We start from the raw sequence: 14824 nt of genomic DNA, 5'->3' as shown, positions 1-14824 counted from the left end.
CCACCCCCCCCGGGCCCTTTCCCGCCAGGCAGCTTCCCAGCCACTCTTCCCCCAGCCTGTAGTGTTGCATGGGGTTGTTGTGGCCGAAGTGCAGGACCCGGCACTTGGCCTTGTTGAACCTCATACAATTGGCCTGGGCCCATCGATCCAGCCTGTCCAGGTCCCTCTGCAGAGCCTTCCTACCCTCGAGCAGATCAACGCTCCCGCCCAACTTGGTGTCGTCTGCAAACTTACTGATCAGGGTGCACTCGATCCCCTCATCCAGATCATTGATAAAGATATTAAACAGAACTGGCCCCAAAACTGAGCCCTGGGGAACACCACTTGTGACTGGCCTCCAACTGGACTTAACTCCATTCACCACAAGTCTTTGGGCCCGGCCGTCCAGCCAGTTTTTGACCCAGCGCAGAGTACGCCCGTCCAAGCCGTGAGCAGCCAGTTTCTCCAGGAGAATGCTGTGGGCATTGGATGAATGCTGTGGATCTTCATTTTTCCAGACCCGCTTCTCCTGGCTCCCAAGCTCCCTTTGGAACCACACTGAAAAACCACAACTTCACAGGGTTGTAGCAGTTAGGGTCTATTTTCTACCATATCTCTTATTGTGGGTTTATGTTACTTCCAGTGTTCCTCTGGTTTTAACGAGAAATACCTTCTCAGGATTGACAATAACATGAGCACAACAAGTTGGGGTTTTTTTTAAATTTACTTTAACACAAAACATAGTTTGTTTAGGTTGATACATAGAATTTTAGCCCTATAGTGTGATGCATAATCGTTGTAATGGTGCAGCAGTGTTGCTGTGTTCCTGCTTTTATTTTCTCGTGCATATATTTAATCAATGAAAGTACTTTAAAAAAGGTATATTTTTGTTTAATGTGCTCAAGTTAAAAGGATGGAAGTGTTTTCAAAAGTGTGTTTGAGTCTGTTCAGAATATGTTTTGTCTTTACAAATATATTTTTCCCTCATTTAAATAATCTTAGTGTTCTTCAGGAGGAAAGAAAGAAAAAGAAGGCTTAAAAAATAACTGTTGAGATTATTTTATGACATCAGTTTACCCAGTTGTAATGGAGTCTCTTCCAGGCTGAAATGTGGCAGACACTTCATACCACACACTGTAAAACAGCTTACAAAGACTGTGAAGCGCAGTGTCTTTACAGCCTATGCTGCTTGCATTACTTTTATAATCATTGCAGTCATCAAATGCAGACATTTTATAAGCTCCTAACTGATGCATCTCAGCTAATGAGAAAAAAATATAAAGGAAATTAACATATTGCAGTAAAACCCCAAATTTCAGGCGTTACGGTGTTCTCTAAGGGAAAGTTTGAAATGCAGCAAGATTTGTGCTGCTTTAACCTAGAATGAAAACCTGTAATTATGGTTTTGGGCCTTTTCAAATAAGAATCAAACCACACATTTCTTTGATAAGTCTTTTCTTGTTGCCTACAGTTTTAGCTCAGTTCAGACCATGGACACAGTTCTTACTAAGGTTAATGGGAATAGCACACGAGTGTGGGGAGAAAGAACAAGCAATTGGAGGTGCAATGCTTTTATTACACTGAGTATTAGGACACTTTGCAGCCTTTTCTGAGCAGCTGTTCTTTAGGTAAATTAATACCTGGGGTCTCTTTACTTCTCCCCAACTTTAACTACCATAAAAGAACTTAATGCAAAGCTGTTCACAGCTTATCTCACCCGATTGCTATGCGAAACTTCTAACACAAACGCTTTTATAAACTGCAGCCATAACACGCTAATCTTCTGAACTTCCTGACCCATAAAACTATGATTATTACTACATGTAAAATTCATCTGGAAATATCCCTCTGTATTTAGTGCTACGGGTATTATGTTGCAAAATCCTTTGCAGTGTAAGGGCTGCCAGGAAAGCGAAGGACAATGGGGCTGTAGATTGGTGTATAGAGAGTAACGCTGTACCTTAATCTTGTGATTTTGGTTTTATTTGGAGCTGGTGATTCAACAGATGGGATGTTCAGATTCTTTTTTTTTCCTCTAGGTTACAATTTCAGATTTGATTATTTTTGGAATTAGAATATTTACCATTATTTACCATTAGCTACAGGTCAGTCGCTAATTTCCTATACAACTCTGAGCAGATAATTAAGAAACATCATGTTTGTGGGAACTATTTTGATGAAGACAGGAAGGATGTTAGAGATCAGAAGAAGCTTTGCTATTCCAGTTGTGATGCTTTTAAGTATCTGTAATATCTGAGAGTTATCTCTAGTAACTATTCTGTGATTGAAGTAATGAATGAGGAGCAATAAAGGATACCAGTTAAACTCAGCAGAGGCAAGAAAGGATTAATAATAGTCCATGAGTATTTTTACCCTCGCTTTCATTATGGATAATACATACTTTTTAAAAAAAAAAGCTATGTGATTCTTGTCTAATCTTCAACAGAGATAATGACATCTGCAGCTTTGCATTTATACACATACACATCGCTAAGGGGGTGCATTGAGTGCACTCTAGGGTGCAGACATACCAAAAAGCAGAAGAGTCATGTTTCTATCTTTTATTCACCACCAGACTAACTTAATATAGATAATCGTCCAGCTGCAAAAAAAAAAAAAAAAGAGTTAAATGAACAGTCTTTTTTAATTTTAAAACACAAACATTTGTGTTAAATGATGCTTTTCCCAAGCCGCTTTTATTATTAGTATTGTTCTAAATTGCAAGTTGTCACATCCACTAGCCTCTAAATTACCAGTCCTCTGTGTTGCTATAGTAACACCGTGGCCACTAAAATACAGACTCCAGCGTAGAAAGGCAAGCTCAGACTGCGACTCATTTATTTGAAGGTTTTGGCAGCAGAGTATCTCCACAAAGTCTTTATTTTATAACCTTTGAATACTTGCATTTTAACTCTTTCAACCAAAAATACAGCATTGTGCTAAGAGATGCGTTTTATTTAAGATAGGGTACCCAAGCTGAACAGAGTTAATAAATACATGGCTATAGTTGACTTCTGACTACTCTTTCCCTCTCTTCTTTTTGATTTCGGGCCAAATGATTGATGGTTTTCTTGAGGTGAGGCTAAGAGGACAGCGTGGTATTGTCTTCTCCCCTTCCTCCATCTGAAAGGCTGCCCATCTCCTTTTCATGACGCAATCCCTCATCAGTAACCTGGACAACGGAAATCTATCCTGGTTGGACTAGAAATGGAGTTTCTTGTTTAGTGAACAAGTCTTTCTGTAATAAAGGGAATGGACTTGTGTATTCCCATTTGGCTGGAAGTCAGTGTGTTGGTCAATGCTAGTAACCGTAAGAGTCAGTGTTTTGTGTGTGTCCCCATTTAAATAACAAAATATGATAAAAGCTATACGCTCTATCTTGAATTTAGTCCCTTCTCCTTGTGCATATTACTGTAATACACTCTTAATTTCATGAGCTCAGACCTTTTTTTCCTAATGTGTTCTCTCCATTTTGCAGTCTAATTCCCTGACTTTCAGCTGTTTGTTGAGTTCATCTTATCTCCTCTCCGTGGCTTTACATCTGATAGATGTCTCTTTTCAGCCTCAGACCACCTTCTCAGACCTCACCCCTAACCTCAGTTTCCCTATTCCAACTCCTTGTCTCCAGACTCTTCACACATCTACTTGTAGCGTTTCTCCCACCGACTCCGTTCTGCTCACAGTGACCTTGAACCGGTCCCTTGGTTCTTCATCTACCTGTGGGCTCCCTGACCTCTCACTATAGTCTTCTACTCCAAACTCCAGCGCTGCCTTCCATGCCCAACTGGCCATGGCTATCCAACACCACTGTGTTTTTCATCATCTGCGTTATTCTTACGATTCCCCTTGTATTTCTCTTTTTTGGGGTACATCTGTCATTTCCTGCTCTGTGCCCGTTAGCACACGGGAGACTCCATGAGTGATGAGTCTACAGGGGTTATAAGTGACCAGTTTTTCGGTTCTCACTGTCTTACAGGTTTCCTAATGTTTACAGATTATGTTCGTGCAGCATCTAGCATAAGGGTAATTAGTGCCTCTGAGCACTACTACCCACAGTAAATAGAGCTGGTGTAATTTCCCATATTAGAATAAAAAAATCCCACATGTACGACAGAATGCAGAGATCTGGGAAGAATCCTGTCAGAAAGTATTTATATTAGGCTAAAATAAGAATTTTGTGTGCTAACCACCATAAACTTTATCAACCAAATATGTATAAATACCCATCTCTATTCTACTTGAAATGAGGGGAAGTAATAAGCCCCTTACTTTACAACTGTAAATAAGGATTAGTGTGTTTAATCCCTACTCGGATAGATCTTACATATCTTGTCCCAGTTTCATAAGGTCTTTATTGGGGATACCAGTGGATAAATTGGTATTTTCAGTATCATTTGTATTGAAAATGTTTTTCTACACCACCACCACCACCCCCCCCCGAAAAAAAAAAAATTATATTTTATCAGTATTCCAAATACTCTATGTTAAAACATTTGGGGTATGTCTCCTGCCACATTCTCGTAAAACTATAGTTGTTTCAGCAGTCGTTGTTGTATCCCTCTATAAAAGCAGAGTAGGAACTATGCTTTTAGAGATTGTAGTCTTAGCTGAGATCAAATACTGTCATTTAGTACCTTCAAGTACGGGGTTGCTGACATGAGCTCTTACCTCATACGACACGGTATGCGATCTGGAGGCACCCCGCTCCGCCTGCTTTACTGCCATCAGGTTACAGCTTTTCACAGATGACCTAGTCCCAGCAGAAAGTCTTGACCTCTCACTTTTTCAGCACTTCAGAGGTTAATTTTGTTGAGGGATCAGATTTCTTTCTAGGGGAAGTTTCTGATGATCACCTTCTAGCTAGGCTTTACTTTCCGGTGTCTTTCAGAGCTGCTGAATGGTGAGGGCTCTGTTGGAAAACAACCTTGCTCCAACTTTTTTCCAAGTCTCTTCCTAGATAATCAAGTTACGAGCTCTTTTATTTAGGGGGGGTGTTGGATGGTAGCCTAATGAAGGTATCAACCTGCAAAATAAATCTAAGCCCCTTTTCTGGAATTCTTCATGGGCAACAAGGTGGAGAAGTGCATTGGCCTGGGAATATTGCAAGGTAAGAGATTTTCTGCACTTTTGAAAGCATGGAGGTCTGTTGTGTTACACCTCCGTGTAAGCAGGTTTAGCTTTGTAACTGCTGGCAGCAATGGAAACACATTAGATGATGGGGTAAATCTGAGAAGTTTTCTCCCTGCCCTATCTGTTTCATTTGAATCGCTGTATGCTACATGAAATCAGTATATTTTTAGTAGATTACAAATACTTGAGTATCCTAATAGGAAATTCCCCATGTGAGAACTGACAGCTATTACTGTATTTCGTTTGGGTTTTTTTTTTTCTGGCTTTACTTCAGGATTCTCTGAGGTTTAGCGATAATTATTAGCGTCTCATAGGTTGCAATCTAACCGGCTATCTTTCCACTGGTGTTACAGGCTTTTAGCCTCAGAAAGCTGTGGGGCTTTGTTATATTTTAGCCCTGTAAGTTTGCTGTCGGTGCGAAGGAGGAACCTCTATGGGAATGAGCTCACTCGACAGGGAAACAAAGGCGTGTGTGAGGCTCTTTCAGGCCAGATCACAGCCCCGAGTGCACTTGCTTTTTAGCACATAATATGCAGTTCTTATTCTCACTCCGGTGCAAATTTCTGTCGTCTTCCTGATTTGTCTGAGTAAGGTTAGAAGATCTTTTTCCTTTCTACAGTTTCTTTCAAATAAACCTAATTTTAAAGGCTGGCATAAGCCAGCGTTTATTGGTACTACTTAGGATGTTGCAGTTCTGCTAGGAGAAAACCTGCTTTCAGAATTGGTAGCAGCTGGCATCTTCCACACACCTCCATATTACAATGAATAAAGTATTTCACTTGATTATGTGTCTGTCCTATAAATCACTGGTGTGATAATGACGGTTGTTTTTCAGTGGTTTAGCTTCCTGAGGGACAGTGCTGTGCCCTGTGATCAAATTAACACCTTTTATTGCCAAGTTCAGCTTTATTTTAAGACATACGTCAGCAGGCTGTAATGCGCCAGAAAGAGAAATTTTGTGTCTTTTCTCCTTTTTTCTGACGGGAGAAGAGCGTGCAAGCGTATGCGTTACCTTTGTCTCCATGTGCTTTGCTGCAGCTGGTACTGCTGTGGGAGAGGAGCGCTTCTGGGTTGTGAAATCTGTGTTTTGCTGTGCACGGGTTTTTGCCTTGATCAATTTATGTAGAAGCTTTACTGTGTATCCTGAATAATGAAGAACTTCAGCAGTGACTGTGAACTGCTTCAAGTCTTCATGCCTGTCACGTATTCATTTTATGTCTGCATGTTTCTTGCTCGGGATTACAGCCTGCAGACCTTACAAGGTTTGCATTAGTGGAGTTACAGCATCAGGAGGGATTAAAACAAGGCTGGGGAGCGAGGGAGCCATATTCTACCTGCCAGCTGCTGGAGGTTTTGGCTCTGTGGGTGTGTTTAGTAGGCACCTTTCCCTGGGCGAGGCTGCCCAGTGGTCCCAGTTGGCCATTTGTGCTGGAGGAGCGGGTGGGCGAGTGGCCCTGGCCGGCTGGCAAGTGACCCTGGCCGGGTGGGGGGGCAAGTGGCCACAGGGGCAGGTGGGTCCAGCCCCTTTTGAAAGCCCACTCAGCAGCAGGGAATTTAAATGCTTCTTGCATAGTTTTGTTTCCATACTACCTTGGTTTTTTTGTTGCCTTTCCTTCTACGTTTTAGTTACTTCAGTCCTGTAAGAATTTAGCTAATTCTTTTTATTCTTGGTGTTTAAGCCCGTTTTTATAGTGTTTTGGAGCCTTTGGCAAAGCAGGCTGCCAGGTACCAGTAACTGCTGGTGAGCTGCTGAGCACTCACCAGCTCAGTCCAGTGCTGGGGGAGCGTGCAGGTGGGAGATGGGTGTCAGAAACCACGTCAGTGTTTTCAGTAAGTGCCGCCCCTTCCTTAAGTCGTAACTTAAATAGTGCCTTTGTACGAGGAGGTGATGTGATCCCGAAGGTATCTGCTTTTGGGGGAGAAGAAAGTATAAACTGTTAAGTAAGGCAGGGGAAAGAAACGGGCACAATCTGGGGTTTGGTTATCGTAACTCTCCAGCCCCTGGGCAGGGCACCTTCTCCGCCTGCCTGGAGGAGGGAGGTGTTTGGGCTGGGGCCTGGCCGAGAGGGAGGAGGAGGCATATTGCAGTGGTGATCCACACCTGGATCTTTGCCAGGGAACTCCTCCCCGCACCCTCACTCCAGGGGGAGTGCAGGGAGCTGGGGCCGTCCGTCGCAGCATCCCCAGAGGCTTTGGCTTGACCTCTGTGGTTTCGTTCAGTCCATCGCTGTCGCACGCAGGCTGTACGCTTCACAGGGATTTATCTTCTGGACAGCAACAGAGGCTTTGTACATAAACAAGGATTTCTGACTTTCATTAGAAGACTTTTCTCAGCGCTTCTTACTGTCTTGGAAACAAAGGCATAACAAACAAAGCATATTTTTTTACATAATAACAACTAAAATTTAGCACTGATCTTAGTGTGATATGAAGACACGTGATTTTTCTTTCCAGCTTTCACTGGTGCAAATCAGTCACTGGAATCGCACAGAAACGATCAGGGATGAGTATCGATGCCATGGCCTTCAAAGCAGGGAGGTGAGGGTGCCACTGGCCGCGGGGGTGCTCTGTACACCCGGTGTAGGGCTGGTCTATATAAACTGCTTTATAAACCTAGTAAGTCCTCAGACAGAACAGTAAATGGGGGACACACCAAAACTATGGTTTATAGGTCGTGAGTCCAGGAAAAAAGGGTTGGTAGCTGGTTGGAGCTTTTTACAGTAAATTGTTCAGATCTAGCTGGGAGTTTGTGTTCCTCCAGCACTTGGGTCAAAGGCAGTGCCTTGCTCTGGTTTCTCACCTTCCCCCGAGGCTGTGCAATGCCAGAGGAACCATTGTTGTGAACAATGGCCAAAAAAACAAGTTCCACCAGTCAAGTATTTTACGACAATACAGTTGAGCTGGCTGCTGCGTTTAGTGACTCTAGACAGTGAATGACTGAAGGGTCTCTGAGCAAAACGTGTGCAGATGGAGAAGTTGCCATTGGAATGTCTGCTTTATAGCAGGAGATGATGAGTTTCAGGAGAAAGTCAGATTGCTTTCATGAAGCTTCAGGGTGTTTCAAATGAGAACCTCCCTGAGATTAGCTGGGCTTAGCAGCTCCTATGTGTGTACGCCCAGCTGTGTTTCGCTTGAAGCTTGGTCAAATTCCTGGTCAGATTTTAAGGGACAAAATAAAACCCAGTGTTATTTTTATAAGGTTATTAGCACTGATATAAAAAGATTAAATGAAAAGAGCATGTGCAGTTTTGTAGCTTCTACAAATCTTTTCTTACCCAACCTTTTTCGACACTAATTGATACTTTTCTTCTGTGAGTTGTTCTCTTTTACAAATAGGTATTTTAAATGTAAATCCTGAAACGTTATCTTGGATGAATTCTAAACAGAGCTTGACAGAGAGCTGCGTTTCAGCTTGTTGGCCGTAAACGGAGTAGTCACTAAACATGAAAACGGCCTGAATAGCTCGCAGCACACTTAGAGCAGTTTAACTCTGCACCAAAAAATGTCATTAAAAGGATTAGATTCTGCTCCAGAAAGAACAGCTGGAAATGGTCTCTATTCATTTTGCCTGGTTTGCTTTTCACTTTTCATGGTCTGGCCTTACAGTGTTTCAAGGTAACAGTGCTGTCCCTGGGCTTCACCTTCAGTTAGAAACAAAGTGGTTTATTTTAAAATACCTATAATGAGATGTAATAAGAGGAGAGTAACTGAAGACATGGAGAAGGTGGGTGATTAATAACCATGTAAAATATGTTAATTAAGTTCACTTCTCATCAAGTAGATTTCCACCCATTCTTTTGCAAACAGTTGTTTGTCACCTTTCATAACAATTTGAAAGGAAAACCATGCAAGGGTCTGTATATGTTTTTTGGATTTCTGACACAGTGATGGCAGTATTGTAGGAAATCCCAGAAGAAAGCAGTGGAAACTGCAGTATTTAGTATCTCGTGTCATTGCACATTTACATTTATCTGGCTTTTTTATCTTTCCTTTTAATTCTTTGAAGATGCTGCGAAGTTTCAATCATTTTGCACCTTGACCTTTTTTTTTTTTTTGTTCTCCTATCAACTCATAAATAGTTAAATTTTTAGGTAGAAGAGGATAATTACCATGTTTCCACTTGAAATATTGTAAAGCCCCAAGGCCCTGTCTTGGACAAATGTATTTTTCAGTAGCTCATTGTAATTTTGGTTTTGACTGAAGATCCAGCAAAGTTAAAATCCACACCCATCCGTAGAGAAGGGTGCGTTTTCAGCCTTTAACAATAGCTTTATTTAGTAGGATTTTAATGGCTCCTTTGCTTTGGACTTGCAAAGGGGGAAGATTTCTGCAGTGAGGGGGGCTGTCCTGAGGGTTGCAGGATGGTTTCGTGTGCCATGCAGTCCAAGTTGACAAAGAAGAGCCAATTCCGTGGATGATGATTGTGCAAGATGGAAAAGTGCTGATAGACTGGAAAAATACAAGTCTGAGCCTAACCGCTTTGCAAACCTGTTTCGAAAAGCAGCTTTGAGTAGTTGACCTGGTGCTGCATGTGGGCGATCTATAGTAGCAACGTTGTTAGTCGCATTAGGGCGAGCAGGCTGAGGTGGGGACAGAGAAGACGGTGCTTAGGGTGCTTGGTTTCATAGAGAGCTGGAGGCAGCTTTGTGGGAGTTTTTAAGTGATGGTGGTGATGGTTTTTAACAGGGTGGTTGTACCATTTTCATATATAATACACTTTTAAGACTTTTTTGTGATTTTCAGTAATCAAAGTAAAGTTTCAGGTGATTGATCAAATACAGAAAGGAAAGCCCAAACATTTCAGCTTCAGGTTATGGTTGAGTAGACTTTCGCTGACATCAGAAATTATTAATTGCACCAGCTAAATTACAAAGATGTTATCTTGGCTCTGGGAGCCAAGAACACTGTAATTAGGGCTGTTAGATTCCCCATGCTGCTTCCTTGCTTTTGACTTTAACCATCAAGGCACTGGATCAAGGTAAAAGTGAACTAATTTACGTGGAGGGCTTGGGGTTGTTTCAAGCACAGTGTGAAATAGAGATACCTCAATTTGTTAGCAGATGCTGTCCTCTCAAGAAGCTGCAGTCTTCACCTGCAGATACAGACATGGAGCGGCGTGTCCTGTGCTGTTGTATATTACACCAAATAGGGTGTGATGGGCTTCTCGGAGGGAAGAGCTTTTAGTGTAATGGATCATTGACAGCAGGTTAAACAGTATATGTGCTTTAATTGCATTACTTTTTAGCAGTATATGTTGTATGCTCACAAAGTTGCTTGTGTTGACATCTAATTTACAGAGTTCAGTGGATTCTACACGCATCTCGCTTGCATTAAAACCAGCTCTAGTGTTACTCCAAAGGACAGCATCAATAATTGTTTATGTAGATTTTAAAAATTACTTTAAATTTCTTAAGATGTTGTGTCTTGTTCTGTTACATCCTGTTGTTCTTCTAGCTAGAGACCGACCCCTCACACCCCCGTACTTAAGTGATTTTTTTAAATAAAGCTAAACCTGAGATGTCTGGTTTTAGCTGCATCTTACCTTGTCAGAACAGCTGTGTGCATCAGTATCATCGCTTGGTGTCATCAGCATGCCTACAAGAGCTGTGTTGCTTAGCTTCTGGCAGCCAAAATGCTAGACATCTATCTTTGGACCTCAGAATAGCTAATCTATTTTAATTTAGTAACAGATTAGTAAACTTGAAAATATAGAGTCTGAGTTGTTCATAGTTTCTGTCAGAACATGAAAGACTTAAAGCCCAGGATTTACTTAAGGGGAAGCCACAACCATCAATGTATTCAGGTGCATGTTTCTACCTTTGTCCTCAGGCACATGTCCCTGTTCGGAAGGGCACTCAAATATTTCCATAATGCCTTAGATTGCCCAGCTGAAGTCAACAGGACTGGTTGATGCCAGTAAAACTACTTATGATTAACATTAGACGCATTCTTTAGATGCTGATGAACTGGCGCCTGTGATAGTTTTAGGAATGGCGAATGGTTGGAAGGGTAATGTTTCTGTACATTCAAGGTGGAACCATGAGTCCCACAGAACAACGTTGTTGTATTTGGGGGGGGGGCATTGTCATGTCTCCGCAAGAAGGAAGTTAAACTGTTAAACATGGAAAACACTGGCACTTCTGATCTTATTAGGATTTTATTATAGGTTCAGAAATAGAAAAGAAGATGATAGTTGCTACACACAACTTTGGAAAACGAGGAGCATATTCTTTTATGCAGTTATATTAATAACTCTTTGGTAACCTTATTTATAGACTTATAAAATCTAGGAATTGTAATTGCTTTATGGTACAGGTTTTGAAATAGAAGTAAATATCAGTTATAGGGCCTGTTTTTAAAAACTGAAATTTAGAAGTAATATAACTTTCAATATTTTGCATTATAATATTTGATTGCCTACTCCGAAAAAAAGGTGCTTCAAAGAAGTCTTTCGATTCTTTTCCAAGTTTTCAATTTTTCCATACTAGGCACTGGGGAGCATTTCTTTCATTCAGTTATGCTGAGGAAGATTTTGGAAAATAGCAAATAAAACTATTGTGTCAAATCTGGCTGGCTGGCTTTCTCAGACTCAACGGGTTTCACATTGTGTATGGAGTTTTATTTTAACATGTGCTTCTATTTTGTATTTCAGCAGATTCCTCTTTAAAAATATCCAGGTGAAGGCAAATCTAGGGGAAAAAAAAGATATCTTTCCTTTAAATTGTAGCATCACCAACACTGTAGACTACAGCGTTTCTTTCCAATCAGGAGAGCTGGAGTGTTCGAGAATTTATCAAATAGTGTTTGGAAAATTTTTCTGCAAAGCCAGGGCCTTGCCTGTAACTGGGACACTCCTGGAAGTCAATCAGAACTGGCAGGAGTGTGTTTTTGTAAGTTGGAGGACACCAAATGAAGGGCCACCTCAAGGCTCCATGAAACGGAGCCTGCAGCAGGGGTCAGCGGTTGGTCCCGGTGTCTGTCCCTGTCCATCCCTGTCTCTCCCCATCCTGTCCTCTGCCAGCAGAGCAGCGTGGCTGAGCACTCCCAAATTTCCTGACAGCAAAATCAATCCGGCTTGCTGAAACTGTTGATCTGAGCTTCCCAGCTGGCCTTGTCTGCAGTGATACGGGGAGAACTGGCACAAATGACTGTGCTGGCAGATTGATGAGGACTGTAACTGGGAACAAAACAGTAGCAAAGAGCAGCTGCGAGCAATAACCCTTTCTGCAGGCACGCAGAGGAGCGCGTCCCCGTGGGCACTGCTGTTCACGTGGTTCAGCAAACTGTGCTGCTGGTTAAGCTGTCCTCAATTCCCTGAAAGGCCTTACGTAGATATGGGTGAACACAATATTCCCAACTAAGCAAAAAGCAATTCAAAATTATTAAAGCGTAGATATGGGTGAACACAATATTCCCAAGTAAGCAAAAAGCAATTCAAAATTATTAAAACATCGTTAAAACCCATACGGGTAGCTGTTTGGTAACACTGAGTGAGAAAAATGAAATGCTTTTCATTTCAAAGTTGCTAAAGGTTATCTAGTGGCTATATAGTAAGTCGGTGGTGAAGCTATGAATAAAAGTCAAGAAAGCAGACACAGATTGCCTTAGTTTACATAGTTCAATTACATAACACGCAATTCAATTTTAAATGCATACATTAAATATCCAGTATATCAATTTGTGAATGACTTCCACTCTACGGTTAAAAAAACTCGCTGCAATCTCTTCGTTACACTGTTGTGTAACTTTACATTATCAATGTAAAGCAAACAGAAACGCAATAGGGAAGAGAGTCTGGAGCTCCCAAAATCCAAGGCTGTGGTGATGAATAGCTGGAGAACTGCCAGGAGGTGAGCTCTTACCACTAGATTTTGCAAGTGATCTATGAAATATGTATTTATGCATTTCCAGCAGTAGTTATGCATCAGTGGACTGAAATGTCTTCTTACTTACAGGACACTGTTTCAATCCCAGCTTTATTGTTCTTGGAGGTGGAGCACTTGTAAGCCGGTTTATAAATCTCTTCCTTAAGCAGCTTATTTTTAAGGGCATTTTAGGAGTGGAGCGTCCGGCTTGACTTTTAGATCATTTGGATTCTGTCTGTTCTAACACTCAAATCGCTTCAGGCATGGACATTTCTCGTTGGTGCTTTCTGTGTCCTAAGCTTCCAGTTATGCGTTTCTCATTTACTAGAAAATGTTGAAGCCATCATACGATGGAAGAAGGTAGTCCCGAATAGTAAGCTGTTAATATGACTCCTTGACAAGGATGTGTTGTACGGCTCGGGAGGGGTATGTGCCATCTGAACAACTAGACTTTAAATTACTGAAAATTTCTGAGACCAGTGATGCTGTCGATGGTAGATGCAGGTTGTTTCCCAGGTCTATGTAACGACCAGGTACAAAAGGTTGCTTCAGGATGATTTTTCTTCCTTGCATTTAAGTTCCATCTGTGCGTTACGGCTTAGCAAGTCAATGCTACGCCTACCTGGAGATGCCTTCTTACCACCACCTTCCCCTGCTCTGGGACCGCAGGCATAAATTTCAGGAGTCACGTGAAAGTTTATTTACTCATACAATCTTTCAATTGAGTCAGGAAGAATTGCGTCATCGGTGCTATTGGCTTACCGATGGTATACGTTAGGCTTTGTGGCAACCATATAGTCAATGAGCTGTATGAATTTAGACTTGAGGTACAATGAAGGTAAGTTAGGAAAACGAGTGTACCGTTTTCATTTGGCAACCGCAAGTAGGATAAGGCTTGTAGAAATAATACTTTTCCTTTTGAATGATGTTTCGTCTTTTGACCCTTGTTTTCTACCTTTGTTGTGCTTTTTCTCCAGCTGGGATGACAGCAGCTCTGTCAGCAGTGGGATCAGTGACACCATAGATAATCTCAGTACTGATGACATTAACACTAGCTCCTCTATCAGCTCCTATGCCAACACACCTGCCTCCTCCCGCAAAAACTTAGATGCACAGGTAAGATTTCTGGTTTAGACAAGCAACACTGATATTTATTATTTTCTCTGTGCAGTAGGTATAATTGTTTTAAGTTGCATGAGCTTGAACACACAGACAGCCTTCAGTACGGACAGTATCACTGAAAAGGCAATGTCAAGCAATAGTGACTACCATATCATACCTGGCATTTGTGAATATTTCCTCTGTGCATGGAATCCGTGGCATCTCTGCTGCGGTGGTGTGGCAACAAACGGGCTCTGCCTTCCTAGCGGCACTGCTGTCCAGAAAACATGCATCAACAGATGGGATTTTTTTTTTTTTTTAAGCTCTAGAAAAGGTATTATGTTTTTTCTTAATGAATAGAATTTAATTAAGTCAACATGAAGGTTTAAAGATTATTTACACTTCCATCAGAAATGTAAGCATGCTATGCACATGAAATAGATTATTTTAAACTTCCAGAGCTGCGTGTTACTGCAGGCTTTCTATTTTTGGCAGCATTTCGTAGGAGGATAAATTTTACATCCATCAGCAGCCTACGTGTACATTTTGTGCTCAGACACCACACATCCAAAGAGGGTAAAACAAGTGAAGGTATCCAACAGTTTTTCATTCATCAATTAGACTGCATAGTACAGAGATTTGCGGTAATATACACTGCTTTTTTCCCCAATTATATAGATTTTTTTTTTTTTTTGAAAAGCATGGGACTGGGAAGTCCACCTTTGTTCTTTGTACACCCACCTGCTCGA

The 14824-nt window shown here is 41.5% G+C and overlaps 1 protein-coding gene across 1 annotated transcript in view; it reads left to right on the top strand.

Moving 5' to 3' along the window:
- The window catches only part of LOC103905074 (neuron navigator 2-like), a gene marked incomplete at its 3' end in the record, with an annotated part of 198257 nt that extends 184167 nt beyond the window's left edge, over positions 1–14090 (top strand). Inside the window, exon 13 of the mRNA XM_019473925.1 lies at positions 13952–14090. Coding sequence (XP_019329470.1) covers positions 13952–14090 — 139 coding nt within the window. The remainder of the gene's footprint in view (positions 1–13951) is intronic.
- Positions 14091–14824: the final 734 nt, after the last annotated feature.

This window comes from Aptenodytes forsteri, unplaced genomic scaffold (genome assembly GCF_000699145.1).
Source record: "Aptenodytes forsteri isolate BGI_AS27 unplaced genomic scaffold, ASM69914v1 Scaffold252, whole genome shotgun sequence".
Taxonomy (NCBI): domain Eukaryota; kingdom Metazoa; phylum Chordata; class Aves; order Sphenisciformes; family Spheniscidae; genus Aptenodytes; species Aptenodytes forsteri.
Note: the sequence above shows the minus strand (reverse complement) of the source record. Positions and strands in the feature narration are given on the sequence as shown.